Source organism: Harmonia axyridis, chromosome 2 (assembly GCF_914767665.1).
Source record: "Harmonia axyridis chromosome 2, icHarAxyr1.1, whole genome shotgun sequence".
Lineage (NCBI taxonomy): Eukaryota > Metazoa > Arthropoda > Insecta > Coleoptera > Coccinellidae > Harmonia > Harmonia axyridis.
In genome coordinates, this window is record NC_059502.1 from 23,430,023 (window position 1) to 23,445,924 (window position 15,902).

The 15,902-nt window shown below is 33.9% G+C and overlaps 2 protein-coding genes across 2 annotated transcripts in view; both read left to right on the top strand.

The window, feature by feature from the left end:
* LOC123672596 (hemicentin-1) overlaps positions 1 to 15,902 on the top strand; it is a 454,027-nt gene that overhangs the window by 154,729 nt on the left and 283,396 nt on the right. The gene's annotated exons all lie outside the window — the stretch shown is intronic.
* On the top strand, positions 10,207 to 12,729 carry LOC123672602. The gene is made up of 3 exons (XM_045606770.1): positions 10,207 to 10,358; positions 10,414 to 10,633; positions 11,654 to 12,729. The coding sequence occupies exons 2-3, from the start codon at positions 10,566 to 10,568 to the stop codon at positions 12,654 to 12,656; spliced, it is 1,071 nt and encodes a 356-aa protein (XP_045462726.1). The 5' UTR covers positions 10,207 to 10,358; positions 10,414 to 10,565; the 3' UTR covers positions 12,657 to 12,729.

Consider the following 15,902-nt stretch of genomic DNA (forward strand, 5'->3'; position numbering starts at 1 on the left):
ATTTTGACACGTATCGTTTGAAGGTTGGTACTAACTAAAAATCATATGGATTTGATACTAGCACCGCCATCTGTGCTTCACACCGAGGACTCTTAAATTGGCCTAATAAAAACATTGTTTTCGAAAAGTTCAATATTTAATAATCAATCAGAAAAATGAGTTTGTTGAAATTGTGTGGGCACAGCCCTGATGACTGATTATTTCCCTTAGTGATATGTTTATTCTTTCAAGTATCTGTTTGATAGACTCTTATTCAGGAAACTTCCTTAAATGTTATGTACCTACATTCTACCAATTATGCTTGATTTGTTTGATACTTTTTGCCTTGTTGTTCCTTGTTGCTTTTTTTTCGGTGAACTGATCTAGTACATAAAAATTTCCTATAAAAATCTGACCCCCATACCAACGAGTGTTCAAAAATATCGCTCTCTCAGTAAATCATTCCATCCGATCTCGTTCAATAGCAATCTGCCCCCTCTCCAGTGTTAATTTTCCTGAAAACATTCGTCGACAGATCAAAGCCTCCCCATCTCCTTGCCGTCGAGTGCATTTCAACCCTCTGTGAATGAGAGCCATCAAAATCCGCCAATTTCGCCGAACTCCTGCAGGAACCGAGTTTCAGTTGAAGACAGATTGCCGATAGACAGTTTGCGCCCCGCTGACAATTCTTTCAGGGGCGCTCACTGAGGAATGAGGGGTGAGGGATGAAATGCTACTGGAGCTGAGAGAAAATAAGACAATTACGTGGTTTACAGAATATCAACATATATATTTATCCTTTTTGTGTGATGTCAACTCGACTGCTCGGTTTGCTTCCTTTTATTGGAATAAAATATGGAGAACGAAGGAACTCGAAGATCTTCAAGATTCTCTTTGATGTGAGTTTTCCATTTTTATGGTGAATTCAAGTTTTCGATGGAATATTGTTTAATTTGTTTCTATGATTGATGATCGTTATATCATAATATTTGGCAGATTGGGTTCACTGGTAAACTGTTGGTTGAATTTTAATGATCAGTTATAATACAACAAGAGCATGGACAATATTCGATTATACACCGAGTCATGAGATGTAGATCGCGAAACATCACGAGAGCGCAGCTCGAGTTGTGTATCTTGAAATATGTCGAGTGAAGAGGTTTGTATAATAGAAATATATTGTCCATGCTAAGAGTACCCTTTACGATTATAACGAATAATATTTTTGATTTCAATAGCTATAACCAAAGCGCTGCATTTTGAAAAATTCATTGGCATATCACTGAGCTGGACCACAATGGTTGAAATTTGCGTAGCTGGGCTCGATATTTTTGTAGAGTGTGATACATTGTTGAATTTGTAATTGTTTCTTTATCACCCCATAAGAAGAACCACTATGGCGTCCATGGGAAAAAATTGATTGACTATCGCGTCTCTGAAACAATGGTGAACAGAAAAAATCTGAAGACACCATTAAAATCTATATATTCGATAATAGCTACAAATCGAATTTCGTGGAGTTATCTCTAAAAACAAGTGAGTTATACAGGAAAAAAAGAAACTCTCGATTATCAGTTTTTTCGAGATATCTCGGGAACCATTGGAGATATTTTGAATTTGTTTACACCAACACACTCATCCCTACATAACGCAACTTTTTTTTAATTGAGGCCAACGTTAGAAATAATTTCTTACGGTTTTCGATATCCTGTACTGCCCGTCTGAATAATTCTAACCCTGTGAAATCAGTTATAATATCACCAGAGCATAGACAATATTGGATTATACATTGAGTCACGAGACGTCGTTTGCGAAACATCACTAGAACGCAGCTCGAGTTGTGTTTCGCGAACTACGTCGAGTGAAGAGGTTCGTATATATTGTCTATGCTCGAGTTGGTATTCGTTACCATTAAATAACGAATAATATTTTCAATTTATATGAATATAATCAAAGCGCTGCATTCTGAATAATTCATTGCATTTAATTGAGCTTTTCTTTTAGGTATTTATTTTTTGGCGAACGTCCAAGAACGTTACTTTCGAAATGATCACAATAAGGCAAGAGGCGAAAGACCAAAACAATTATACCCCGTCGCCAAGGGTATATTCACTTATCAATACGCCTACTATTGGAAATTAACAAATTTCATTGGTTCATCAAAACATGACTTATTTAATCAGTAGTTATATGCCGAGTTTTTGCCAATTACTCGAATATTTTCTGGACTGCAAGTGCAAGAGAAAAAATATTTGATAATTTGGTAAGCATGAAGGGCTTATGAATTCTGCCATCTATCCATGAATATCTAATATATATTTTCCCTTGCAAATATTCGATTATTTGGCAAGCACTCGGGATATAACAACTGAATATCAATGCAGCGTGAAAATATTCGGGTATTTGCCAGGTGCTTTAGATCAATATTTTTTTGGTGTTTCAAACCATCGAAAACATTAGGGGTTATTGTCAAATAGTTATTTATGCAACAAGTGCAAAAAGTGAATGTTGTATGCAACTCGTGCAATAATTGTTTATTGCACTCGACGTGTTGTCCAACTCGGCCTAACGGCCTCGTATAACAATTTCACGTCGAGTGCAATCAACAATTTTTGCACGAGTTGCATACAACATTTTTTCTACGTTCATGCAAAAAATGATTTATTGAGGTGCGGCACTAGGTGTAGGAAAATGAAAAGCGCAACTTGAATACTTTATTATTAATATCGATTTGCATTGAAACAGGAACTAATACGTTACGAACAATTCAACTCAAACTTTATTTTTACCCTAAATGTTGAAAGTGAATGAACTGTTTAAAACGTATTGCCAATCTCACAGCATATCTGATAAATATGTAGGGGGTTTGAACGTTTATGTTTGTCATGATGACAGCACGTTGAAGTAGAATGACAGATGAGTGCAATAAAAACTTTATTGCACTAGTGCAATAAAGAACTTCTTTTTCCACTAAATATAGTTGAATAAAGTTTTGCTTTTTGCATGAATGTAGAAAAAAGATTTTATTTATATTTTTATAAGAATATAGGAAATCTTCACCATATATTATATATTTATTCACCTTATATTTCAGGACGTACCCTTTCGATAGGCTCAAACGAATTTTTGCCAGGGTGTATTCTTCAAAAAATTCTCTTGATCCTTCTCAATATTCTACAACCTTCGGCACCAACTAGTATGACTAGGTCTATCATACCATCAATCATCATTTATCTGAAATTCATAATTTTTCGTTTTGTATTATTTCTGCCCCACAATTGAAAATGCTAAATTATCGAATATTTTCATGACTGCACCTTGTGCAGCATATTCGGCAAGCACTTGGTATATAACTACTGAATATCCTAAACGAATGTTTTTTCCAAACCTGTATGGAGTATAATCAATGTTTTTTCCAAACCTGTATGGAGTATAATCAACCTTTGTATGATGTTTCGTGTTGATATTGACATCAGAACCATGAAAACTTCAGAACAAATACTGAAAAAAAAATTAATCGCCAATAGCGCTTTAGGAGACCACATATATTGTACTTGTATACAGTTGTGGTCAATCAGTTGACGAATGAATGAATGAGGAGCCATCAATAGCTCCTCATATAAATTACTTTTTTCTTTTTTTACTTTTTACTCCTCACATAAATATGTTTTGCCATTGATAGACTTCAACAATCAGTACTCAACTACAAACTGTTTATGAAACGTTTTTTAAATAAATCATTGTTATAAGTTGAACCATGATGAAGCAAACTCAAAAGTAGATACTTACTTGAAAAGTTTAACTCTTTTTATTTCTGCACTGACATAAGATGGATTTGAAGAAAAAAACTTCATCACTGCGAATATATCTATTTTAGGCAAATTGTCACTTTGTCCTTTCACGAAGCCTTCTTCCATTATGGTGACATAAAAACAAAACTCGAGTTAAAACTACACTGTACAACTACAAACGGCGCGAGAGCCTTGGCGCGGCTAAGTATTTAAACGTAATTTATGGTGTAGCGATCACAGGCAAGAGCCGTGACGTCACAGACCAAAGACGTTCCACGCTAAAATACGTAAATTTAAATAATCTATTTCTCAGTCATTTATTGATGGATTTTCAAAATTTTTTCACTGATTTATCAGTTTCGCTCTATATTTTAATTCTATCGTGTCAAATATAGTATTATCAACATCACTAAACTAGTCCATTCAAGTCAGTACTCTCTTCATTCTGATTTAATTTCAAACGGTTCTCCTAAAACAACATAATCAAACTTTTTCATTAGGCTCGGTTTAGAAGATGAAAAAGTTAACAAAATCCACAATGCCTAAAAATTCCAGGTATTTGTCTCAAGTTCACGGCTAGAAATTAAGCTCGTCTGGAACGTAATTCCTGAACGTCCCGAGAAAGTGAAATCGAGAGAATGGACGGATTGTCATGCAACATCATCGCCTGGAAAGGCACGAGCAAAAATAAGACCCCTTCCAACATGCCTGACGTGTCCATTCGGAAGTGATACAATAATACCTTTATCTCGACCTGTGTATTCCTCCAACTCTAATAGAAGACTAGATGAGACGAATAAACTTAAACAAAGGCCGGAGTCATTTCGTTTTAATTCTCTCACAGAGGACGGGAGGAGGGTCCATAACAAAGCGCATCATTGCCACTATCGATTTTCCCTTCTCTCCAGAGCATCCAGCGAGCACTTGAAGTAGTCAGGAGCAACTCTTCGGGAAGTTCAAGTGTTGGAGTTCTCGTTGTTGATGCTGAGTCAAGAGGAGAAAGGATTCCCTCTCTGGAGGTGTCGACTCTAGGTGACAGATGTACCGAAATAGAATTCATTCAAACGGATTCGGGTAGTTGGCTGTCTGTTGAAGGGTCAATGGAGGAGAGCAGTTTATATTTGACTGATAGGAGATTTATTTTTGAGAATTGACAATGACAAAAGCACTAACGTGGAGCCGGGTACTTTTGAGCGCTCGTTCTTTAATGAACTAATTGCCCACCGCATTCACTCAAATCGATTAGTCCCGGGCTCAACCAGTAAAAAGACTCTCCAGCCTATTTATTTTCGAGATAGGCTTCAACCTCGGCAATTACTTCTTCATCAGGGCCAAATTTGAAATCAGAATACCTCTTTTTTAACCGTTATTGTCCATAGAGTAGATCTATGAATCAAACCTATTAAACCATCGCTTTGCTTGCACAGTATAATTTACCATCAAAAACAGTGTTTTATCAATACACGAAACTCGTTTTCATATATTTTTCAAACAACCACACATAACGCGTCACTTGCCATCAATAACTCGGTGTTTACTTAATTCCATGTTGAAACTTGGTGAAAACAAACAAACTGGTTCACGTCAGTGCTTTCCATATGTTTTTACTATATACTCTCGCTCTTTTTCTGGAAAATGCCAGATTGCTTTATTTTCTTCGATTTTCGAGTGACCGGGACCCTAGAATCAAAAGACTTTGATATTTTTGTCTAATTCCTATTTAGCTATAACGTGTAGCATTGATTAGTGACATCAAAATTGACAAACATAGATATTCAAAACAGGTATTAGTTTTACATCTAACATATAGTGGAATGGGAAAAATCGAAATTGAAATATTATTGATAACATAAAGAGTTTTCTGAAAACATTGTAATTTGGAATATTATCGTATCCTCTGATTGATACAGTGGAATTTCTTTTACTATTGCTGAATGAAAAAGCTTCTAATTCCTTCTAATGGGAATTTTTAGAAAATTTAATACGAATATAATCAATCTGCTTTTTCATACCTTTTGATTTCAATCATATTGATGATATCTTTTATTTTGCAGGTCAGTACATCAATAGAATTCAAGGAACATTGTGAGTATCTACCAACATATTAAATGATAATGCCGAAAGAACTAACCATACCCATTTTGACATTAAAGGAATGCAGGAATATTGAAAGGAATATTCATTTATTCATTACACAATATTTTATGTACGAATGTCGATTATTTTGAAGTCAAATAAACATTAATATTATTATTATACAAGGTGTCCAAAAAGGGTATCGGGTATTTGTTTTGTCGCTGCATTTAAGAATGAGTGACGGGGGGGATTGTGAAGGGGATCGTGATGTCCGCAATTTTTTGGAGTTTCAGTGACGATGGAGCAGTACCCAGGAACGCATCGCGCTTTTTGCGCACGAGAGTATTATCGCAACGGTGATTCAATAGTAGCTTCTCAACAATCTCAACGTTTATATCGTGAGGAATATCGTACACGCCATGCACCAAGTGATGACTCCATTAGAAAATGGATCCGGATGTTCGAAAATACAGGTGCGACGATAAAAATTCAAGAATTTGAACGCTCTCGTTCAGTCCCCGAGGAAGAAACGGTCCTTATTTTCATGAAAATCGACGAGGCCAACCACTCAATGTAAATAGTGACCGTTATTGCGATATGCTGCGAAACTTTTTGGGTCCAGAGTTACTGGAATTTCAAGATTATAATTCAAGAACGTGGTTTCAACAAGATGGGGCCACTCGCCATACAACAAATCAAGCAATGGTAGCTGTTGAAGAATTATTCCCTAATAAGGTCATTTCGCGTAGGGGTAACATCAACTGGCCTCCCAGAAGGCCCGACCTTAGTCCACTTGACTATTTTGCATGGGGGTACATTAAAGGTGAGGTATGAGAATAATCCAATGAATTTGACCCAATTGAACCAAAACATAAGGTCAGAAATGGCAGCAATATCGAAAGCTATGTGTCAGCGTGTGATCGCCAATTTTCATTCCCGATTAGAAGAGTGCCAGCAGCGTAACGGTCACCATTTAGATAACATAATCTTTTCCAAATAATTTTCCACTTCATGCTGTAATAATTAACAATAATTTTTTTTTTTAATTGTAACTAGTTTTTGATTTATCGAAGTTACGAATACCCGATACCCTTTTTGGACACCTTGTATAATAGCGACTGCATTATTTCTTCACGTAAGTAATGTCACGTTTTGCAATGAAATTTTTTTAGTGAGCTCATATATAGGCTTTCAGCTGAGTACAAGGTTTAGTTTTCAGCAGGCCCGAATGTTTCAATATAAATTCCAAGGTTTATTTCTCCCTGTGGTATTTGCACGATATATTGCCACTGGTAGTATTGAACATTTCAACCACCCAAGTCGCTCGAGCCCCATATTTCTTCGATTTGCACCTGCTCATCCTGCAATAATTCAAAATATTTCCATTCTTCTTTGCTTCTTTCGGCCTAAGAAAATAATATCCAGTTATTTTTTTATTTGAGAAGTTTTTCTCACTCGAATTGAAAAATAACTCCACATAGAAATAGAAATTCTAGTGGTGTACACACTTGCTTCTCTTAAAAAGAGCTAATGCTGCATTCCTCTCCTTGATAAGGTTTTCTTTGGTTCATGAATATCGACGAGTGCAAGAATGTTAGAATTGAATGATTGAAGCTTATCATCATTGTTTTCTACGTCATATATAGCATTTCTAAGATTTAAGGTCGCTGTTAAACTGTTGGAGGTCTATATGTATTGTATTGTGATGTTCTTACCAGGTACCAGTCTTATCGTTCATGCAGGGTGAAATAAGACACACACTCAAGGGAGTAACAGATGAGGTTTATTCATAGTATCACCAACTTTACATTACACGAGATCGTGTGAAGAAACAATAATGTCGAATCTAGAACATTTCTTATGGAACTGCCTATATCGGCTTATATGCATATATATATATATGAGAATATAGTTTACAAATTATCATTGACGACATAGTAACAAATTATTGGTAATTCAACAATGAATTCCAATAGTAGCTACCTTGCGGAAATATCGCTACTGAAATTGATATTGGAATTTGACCTACATTACAGTATACCTACTATACTGTTTTATTAAAAGTTATTAAAAGTATTAAAAGGGGAGAGAAATAGTATCAACAGTTATAATCGCCATTATCAGCATTATCGCCATCAAAGCGTAATCCCCTGTGAAACAATTCTGTTGAAATCATCAAATTTGGATAGAAGGGACCTCGTATTCAAGTGAGCCACTTCGAAATTCACCATACTTTCCTCCACTGTTACTTAACCACATACAATAACATAATGAAAAAATGAATAACAGAAAAAAATGCAAAAAAAAAAGAATATGAGATGAAATTTGTAAAGGAGAAAAAGAATTTTGAAAATCTCTCGCTTTGAAATAAGGAATTGAGTATAAAAAGCAAAAAAAAAAGAAACAACTTATGTATCTCCACGAAAATTTTTCACAATAATGAATTAAATAAAATTAAGAATTATTTCCACGATTTTGTCCTAGCGACTTCCGCGAGTCCCTTTCTCTGTCCAACAAGTCTCCGTCCTTCCTCGTCTGGATCGTCCAAATCACCTTCAGAGTATGAATGTTTTAACGGATTCGATCATAGCGTAAAATCTCCCATTAATTGACCAAGCATTGTGTTTTTCTAATTTGTATACACTTTTCTTCAGTGGGTATAATTGAATCGTGATAAATCTTCAGCCAGCGCCAGGCGTGAACCTTTCAGTTCACTTTTATTTTTGAAAATAATATCACATGATCGTACAGTGGAACACTGAACAACAAGAGGTCTCGGCGATATAGAATTGGTTTTCATTCGTTAGCAACAATATGAATATCATCCCGTTCAAGTTGAAGACTTTTCCACAAAGTTCCCTAACTGATGTGTTCTTGACTGAAGTAGAGAAAATATCGTCAATACTCGTTGCAGAAGCCAATTCCAACACTCATGCGTTCATTTCAAATTTCGCATTCGTGCTGAAATAGGAGCCCATTCTGCAACTTGTTTTAGAATATACTTACTATTACGAAGCTTTCTGGGGGTGATAGTACACATTATATTTATATTCTTTTGAGAAAGAGCAATACAAATCATTAATTTCAAACAATGAAGCATATGTGTCGATGAATCTCAGTATTAGCATAGGAAATGTAACGGAGCATCATACATTTCAACGTATAATACAAGAGAACAGATAAAAATCTCAGCAAAAACTCTGTCTCCCCATATCGGTGTAGTGACTGGTTTGTGTAAACGTTTACAGAATAAGCTGACATAATTTATATTGAAGGACTTCCTCTTCAACCAAAACAAAATTTTCTTCATCCTCTCTTTTCATCAACGGTTGACGACTCTATAATTTCCAATTGGATCCTAAAACAAAAAAAAAGCAGAAAGGAGTACTTAATATTAGTTTTCATTATACCGATTTGAAGTTAGCGACCCATTCTAAAAAAAAATCTGAAACTGAATGGATACCTTGGAAACATGGAAACCACCATGAAATTTATAAATCGGACAATTATTCACCAAGTGGTCAATGGTTTCTTCTACACCACACTCACATAGTGGGCTACCAATAGAATGCCATTTGAAGAGGGTACTATTACAACGACCATGACCAGTCCTAAGTCGATTTAAAATAATAATTTGAAAAATAACTAAAGTTTGAAATAAGCTTATGGCTCAAAATGCATACCTATTATGGGAGATACTCGGGGAGATATATCCTTCCAAAGTTGATAAAATTGAAAAAATTTCTCTGCATAACATCTAAACGGTGAATTCCAGCAGATTGAAATTTCGTGCCTAAATGTATGTTGTTAAAATACATTTTTTTATTACACCTCTACATTTCTGATATTATTACAATGGATAAGAGTACCCTTTTCATTTTATTTTCTTTGCTTCATCGAATGCTCCTATTGTTTCACCAAAACGAATACAATGAAAGTTGTCCAAAGAAAATCACAATTCACCCTGTGAAAACACCTTTTATAATAATATCAGAAATGTAGAAGTGTAATAAAAAAAATTATTTCAACCACATGCATTTATGCACGACAATCAATTTGATGGAATTCATCGTTCAGAAGTTATTCGGTGAAATTTATTTAAATTTATCAACTTTGGAAGGATTAATCTCCCTTTATGTATTTTGGCTATTAGTTTATTCATCAAACTATACTTATTTTTCAATTTCATTCTAGTTGAATCGCGAGATCATCAGTAAAAATGAATGTATAATCTAGGATAATCATCAATTTGTTGATTAGATTAGATAATTTATTTCCGACTTTTCATCATAGGTATGCATGTTTACCAACAACATTTGAATATCGTCGAAAAATATTGTATAGAATAGAAACTATTGGAATCAAAATGATATCTTATCGAATGACGTATTGAAGCATCCTGATGGTGATAATTTGTGCAAAAATTAGCAAATCAAATCAGTAATGGACATGAATTCGAAGGGAATATATGTATCAGTGGATCATAAAAGTGCTTCAGTCTTCAATATTTGTGTAATTGAATAACTCAAGGAGGTGGTGATTTAGTTTTCATTTATATTTATTTTAGAATGCTACAAACAAGGGATTTTGCTTGATTAGCATCAGAAATTTTAGGAGTTTTACTGAGGAAATAAGAGGAAAGCTCTGAATTAGATGAACGAGGTCCATAAAATAGTACTGCTCATAATTTGTTACATGGTATAGAGAATATTCTTCATCATGGATATTTCTAATAGGCAACTTGAGGAGTTGAGGCGATTATTTTTATATAGGTGGTTTTTTTCAAGGCGAGTTTCTTAAATATCTCCCTTTGAATATTTCTTGAATATTTCTCTTTTATTCATACAAATATTTGATTGCTATTGCGATATATAAGTAGTTGCTGTAACTTTTAAATATCTTCAATTACAATATCAATTTCAAATCAATTATGTACATTCCAAATAAGTATTCTCATTAAAATCAGATTTTAATGAAAAATTTTTATAGTAACCAAATACTTCATTTCTTTATAGTATAAAACATACTTTCTGTAATTCTGTGGTGATTCCGTTCATTTTACCATACCATGTAGAATGAAATCGTGCGGGAATATCTTAGTTCCACATATATTTCATAGTTATATTTTATTATTATATGCCTGTCAAAGATTGATCTATTATTTGTCAAATTTGTGATACAGAAAACAGTTCTACAATCAATATTATTCACTGCAAAAATCACTGAAGAATATTCATGAATAATATATCATACTTGTACAGAAGGCTCATTATACATTAATTCATTCAAAAAATCGCCAGTTCGTGTCTCAGTTTTGAATTCTGAACCCGTGGAAGAATATCAATGCCATCTGCTTTTGTATTATGTTCAACTATCATATCATATTGAAACTTATTTTTTCTTATAATGAAAACAAACTTCAGGTAGAATCTGAGTAATTGGATTCTTTTGAGAACAAAAATTTCTGCTTTTATTCAATCAAGTATGGATATGATGAATTAATATCATGAAAAGTTTTCATTAAGTGAAATTGAAACCAGAGAATGATCGCATTGGTTATTTTGAGATATTATAACATATTTTAGTAAATGATCATCCTTGTCGTACCTGCTCAAAAACCTGAAATTTAGATTCTTTACGAAATCGAATTTTATACATTTTTATATTTATCAATTGAAATGGCTAGTTGTATTCTCTTAAGTCTTGTTTCAATACATAATTTTTAAATGTATTCAATTTCTTTGTAATTAAAATCACTGATTAGGTGATCAGAGTTCTCAAATTAATTTGAATCATTAATTTTACAGTTCCTCGTACAACAGAAAATATTTACCTAGAGCGGAAGAAGTTGAGATAATTCCCAACCATGGTCCTTTGTATAAATTAATACCTTTGGGAGAGAATAGCATTGAATATAAAACAGTCAAATATCTAATGGGGATGGATGATATCCGAATTTTAAGCATATCAAAGATTGAAAATCAGTTTCTGAAGAGAAGTTATGAGTTGAAAAAAGATCAGAAAAGAACAACTGGTTGGATAAATTTTGAGTTGAATTTATTTCATGGTACAAAAAAAAGATCAGTAAAGGATATTTGTAGAGAGAATTTCAACTGGCGTATGCATGGCAAAAGAAGTCGTAATCGTTGCTATTATGGAAAAGGCGTTTATTTCACACCAGATGCGACTATTTCTAGGAAATATCCCAGAGGAACAGAAGGTGAAAGGTACATGCTTTTGAGTAAGGTCTTAATCGGAAATAGTGCTGTAGGAAATCCTTCAGTAGTCATTCCACCAACTGATATAGATACAACAGTTTCACGTAATTTAAAAGAAATCGTTAAATATGAAGATAATGAATTTTGTCCGTCCTACAGAATTGTTTTTATGATAGGAAATCATCGTAAGGATGATATTGAAATCGATGGAATGGAAAATAAAGTTGATACGCAGTCGATACCTTTCAGAACGTTAACAAGTATATCACAGCAATTAGCATTTAATTTCACCAAGGTGCATAGTAGTTCTACTAATGATTTCGGCTTCAATTATCCAGCTGAGATTGAGGAAGATTACTATAGTGACTACAGCGAAACTAGTTCAGATGAAAGCAGTGACGACTCTGAAAGAGAAATAGAGGGGCAAGCAAGAACAACTGATGAAATATATTATGTTCCTTCAGAATCCTGGTTAGCTTCATCCATAGGAGGTATTTTTCAAATACTGAAATCAATTTGGTACGTATTAGTTCCACAACTGCTAATGCAATCATCTGAGGAGAGTGAGAGTGATAGTTCAGATAGTGATTAATCTTGATGATATACCTATTTATGTATTATTATTCCATTCTATACATTATAATGAACTATTTTAAGAGCCATTTAAATTATGAGTCAAATATTCAATATATACCTACGTTGTGTTGAATTAGGTATGTGAATATTTCAATATATAGGGCGATTGCTAACTACGGTACAATATTTCAGAGTATGATTCGTTAGGTTCTTTCAAGAAAAAAGGTTCTCCTAAATATTTATGATAATTTATAAATACCTCTGTTTTTTTTTTATACTTCATTGTCCTGTAGGTATATTGAAAACAAAGCAATCCGGACATATTCATTCGTCAAACCTTTTATTTACTCCTATTGAATAATATATTCATTATTCAACTGCTTTCGAGCAATTAATAGTATCTTTATTAACAAACAGCGTGAGTTATAATAACCCACTACTAAAATTCGCTATAATAAATCGGAAAAGATGGATCTGTGCTTTTAAACTTCTCTGCTTCTATTCGATTGACCGAAAGGGAACATTCCATTATTGTTATTGGGTGCAGAAATGTCCGCTGGAATGTCACTTTAATAATTTTGACGTTTTCAAATTAAGTTGATATCTAATTATTGTGAATATTTTGCTGACAACGATTAATTCAGATAGTGAAGATGAAATATTTTATAGGTATATATTTCCAAAAGACAAACGCTAATGTCACCATACAGAATTACTTGCCCGAAAAAAATATAAAGGAGTTCGAAAAAATTTTCAAGATTGGTGTAGCAGTAAGAACATTAAGTCATCGTTTACATGGAATGTTTTTTGGTATATTTTGATGCATTATTATAGACAACTATTAAGGTTTTTCATTGAAGTTTTATCTCTGTACTCTGCAATGGATTCGAGCTAGACGAAGTTAGATATAGCACATATGTTTATTTCCCGTTCCTTCTGTCTTCATTTTAAGTCTGTATTTGTTTCTAAGTATTTATTGATATAGTCTTAGATAAAGTATAGTATTCAACTTGCGGTAATGGTTATAACTCACTTGATGAATTACAGCAATCGCCTGCGGCTCGTGATGCAAACTTCACCTGCGTGAGTTATGACCTACATTACCGCTCGTTGGATAATATACTATTTTTCGACCTACGAATAACCCACAATTTTCATACCTACTTAGTACGAATCACCCTGTATATCATCAAATTGATGATACATTTCAATGTCCATGATTTCTGTTGAAGTAAACAATGATTTTTTCACTGCACTATGATTTTGAATGGATTAATCGTCCGCTTTGGAGCAGATGATATTGATCATGATGATAAGAAAAGAGATATAGGTACATAATGGAGTAGTGATAAGGTATATTGATGCTTGAGTTTCAGTTGTTGAGCGTTGGTTTACCAGATTGATCGATCATTTCATCACACCTGAGATTTTTGAATTTTTTACAGAATTTCCTAGGTTCTTAGCCTAGAATCATTTAGAATTTAAGAAGAATATCGAGAATGTAACAGTGAGCTCAACCTTTTTCTCTTTTATTTTAGTCTCAATACTTTGCGCTACACTATCACTCAAAGGCGCATTTATGTGTTATTATATCATCGATTCAGAATATACAAAATTTATTAGTAAATAAAAAAACTCTAATAAATCTGAACTGGTTGAGGTTCCGTTTAGAATATCAATTTTCAAGCTTGGTGCAAAATTTCTTCATGGGAACCATTGGAAATTCAAGAAAAATATCGGATTAAATCAAAGGGAGCAGTGTATGAAATTTGGTACAAAAAACTCTGCAAAAGTTTCTCTCTGATTTATTATTTCCTTCTATCGCATAGAATATTCACATCATTAAAAAAGCGGAAAATGAATTGATTGATGAACAAAATTGGTGTCGTATAAATCTATATGTTGTGTTCTGAAATCGAGAATAGGACTTTCGAGATAAATGAATATCAAAATCGGATGAATAATTTGTAAAATCATGTATAATTTTGAAAATTGGACGAACAATTATAAATCGAAATTGAAACTACTTGGAATGAAAATGTAATTAAGTGAGTCATGTTTTCCTGATTCGCACACGGTTTCGATTGATCACATCATTAACTTATCCCAACAGCTCAGAATTTGCCACAACACAAGTTTCACTATTGCCGATAGAGAAGGTCACGACGACCCAAAATTGCTTCAGTTTTGCTGTGACTACCAAATTTTCATAATTTTTGTAGTGAATTCATTGCATTTATGAAGCGCGTATCGTTTTATTTTTAGTAATGACGTAGGTTTTACTTGTCAAATGTCGAAAGATGATAGTTTCAAAAATGACGATAGCGCGCTATTCAAAATATTTTGCAAAAAAGCATGAATAAAAAACACACCGTTTGAAACTTCCTATGAAACCAGCAGAAAATTAATGCTAAAACTTAGCTGAGAACTAGTTTTCCTAATTATTTTCATAGCCAGATTGATCCAAAAGCGGTATACTCTCCAGTGTCGTGCGAACCATAAAAACTATGTGGTTACTCCGCAAAAAATCATAATTGCTCATAATTCTACCGGTAAACGATTTCATGACATAATTTCCGAAGAAACATCCAACAGTTTCCGAGGTAAATCAACAGAAGAGTCATCATCTCGACTGGGGATGACGTGAAACGTGGCGAACCGACTTGATTAAACGTTAATGAGCAAACTTTGAAGTAGAATTCGGTTTCAAACAGTGACGGTAGGAAATTTGAGCCTCTCAAGTGGGATCCGCACAATCCGTTACATGCGTCCCCGACTTTGGTCAACAAAAACGGGCTGAAGTTGGAATAAAGGACGATTTGAGCAATCGGAATTGCCCCATGTTAAGTTGATCGCTCTTATGTCACATCATCGTAGAACGTGAGATTGAACGATTTTGGTGAACCAAATCTTTCATCAGCCAACGAAAAAAGTTATGTGATAATTATCAATGGAACGAAAGTTTATAAGAGATGTAAAAGTAAGTCGCTCATCTACATGGAGTTTCAGGTGATACTCAATAGGCTTTCAGTGCATATACAGCACATTCTGGGGAGTCTGAATTAGTATTCGAAAAATGTCCTTCAATTGGCATAATTCTTGAATCTGTATCTCTCAAACGATTATACTTAGAACATATCGCCGTTCCGGTGAAACAATGACGTAACTGAAGTTTAATGAATTTTTCAGGAGAGAGGAAAAACTGATTTGAAATTATTAGATGTAGGTTTTGAAGAAGTGAATTCATTTCATTTGCAACGAT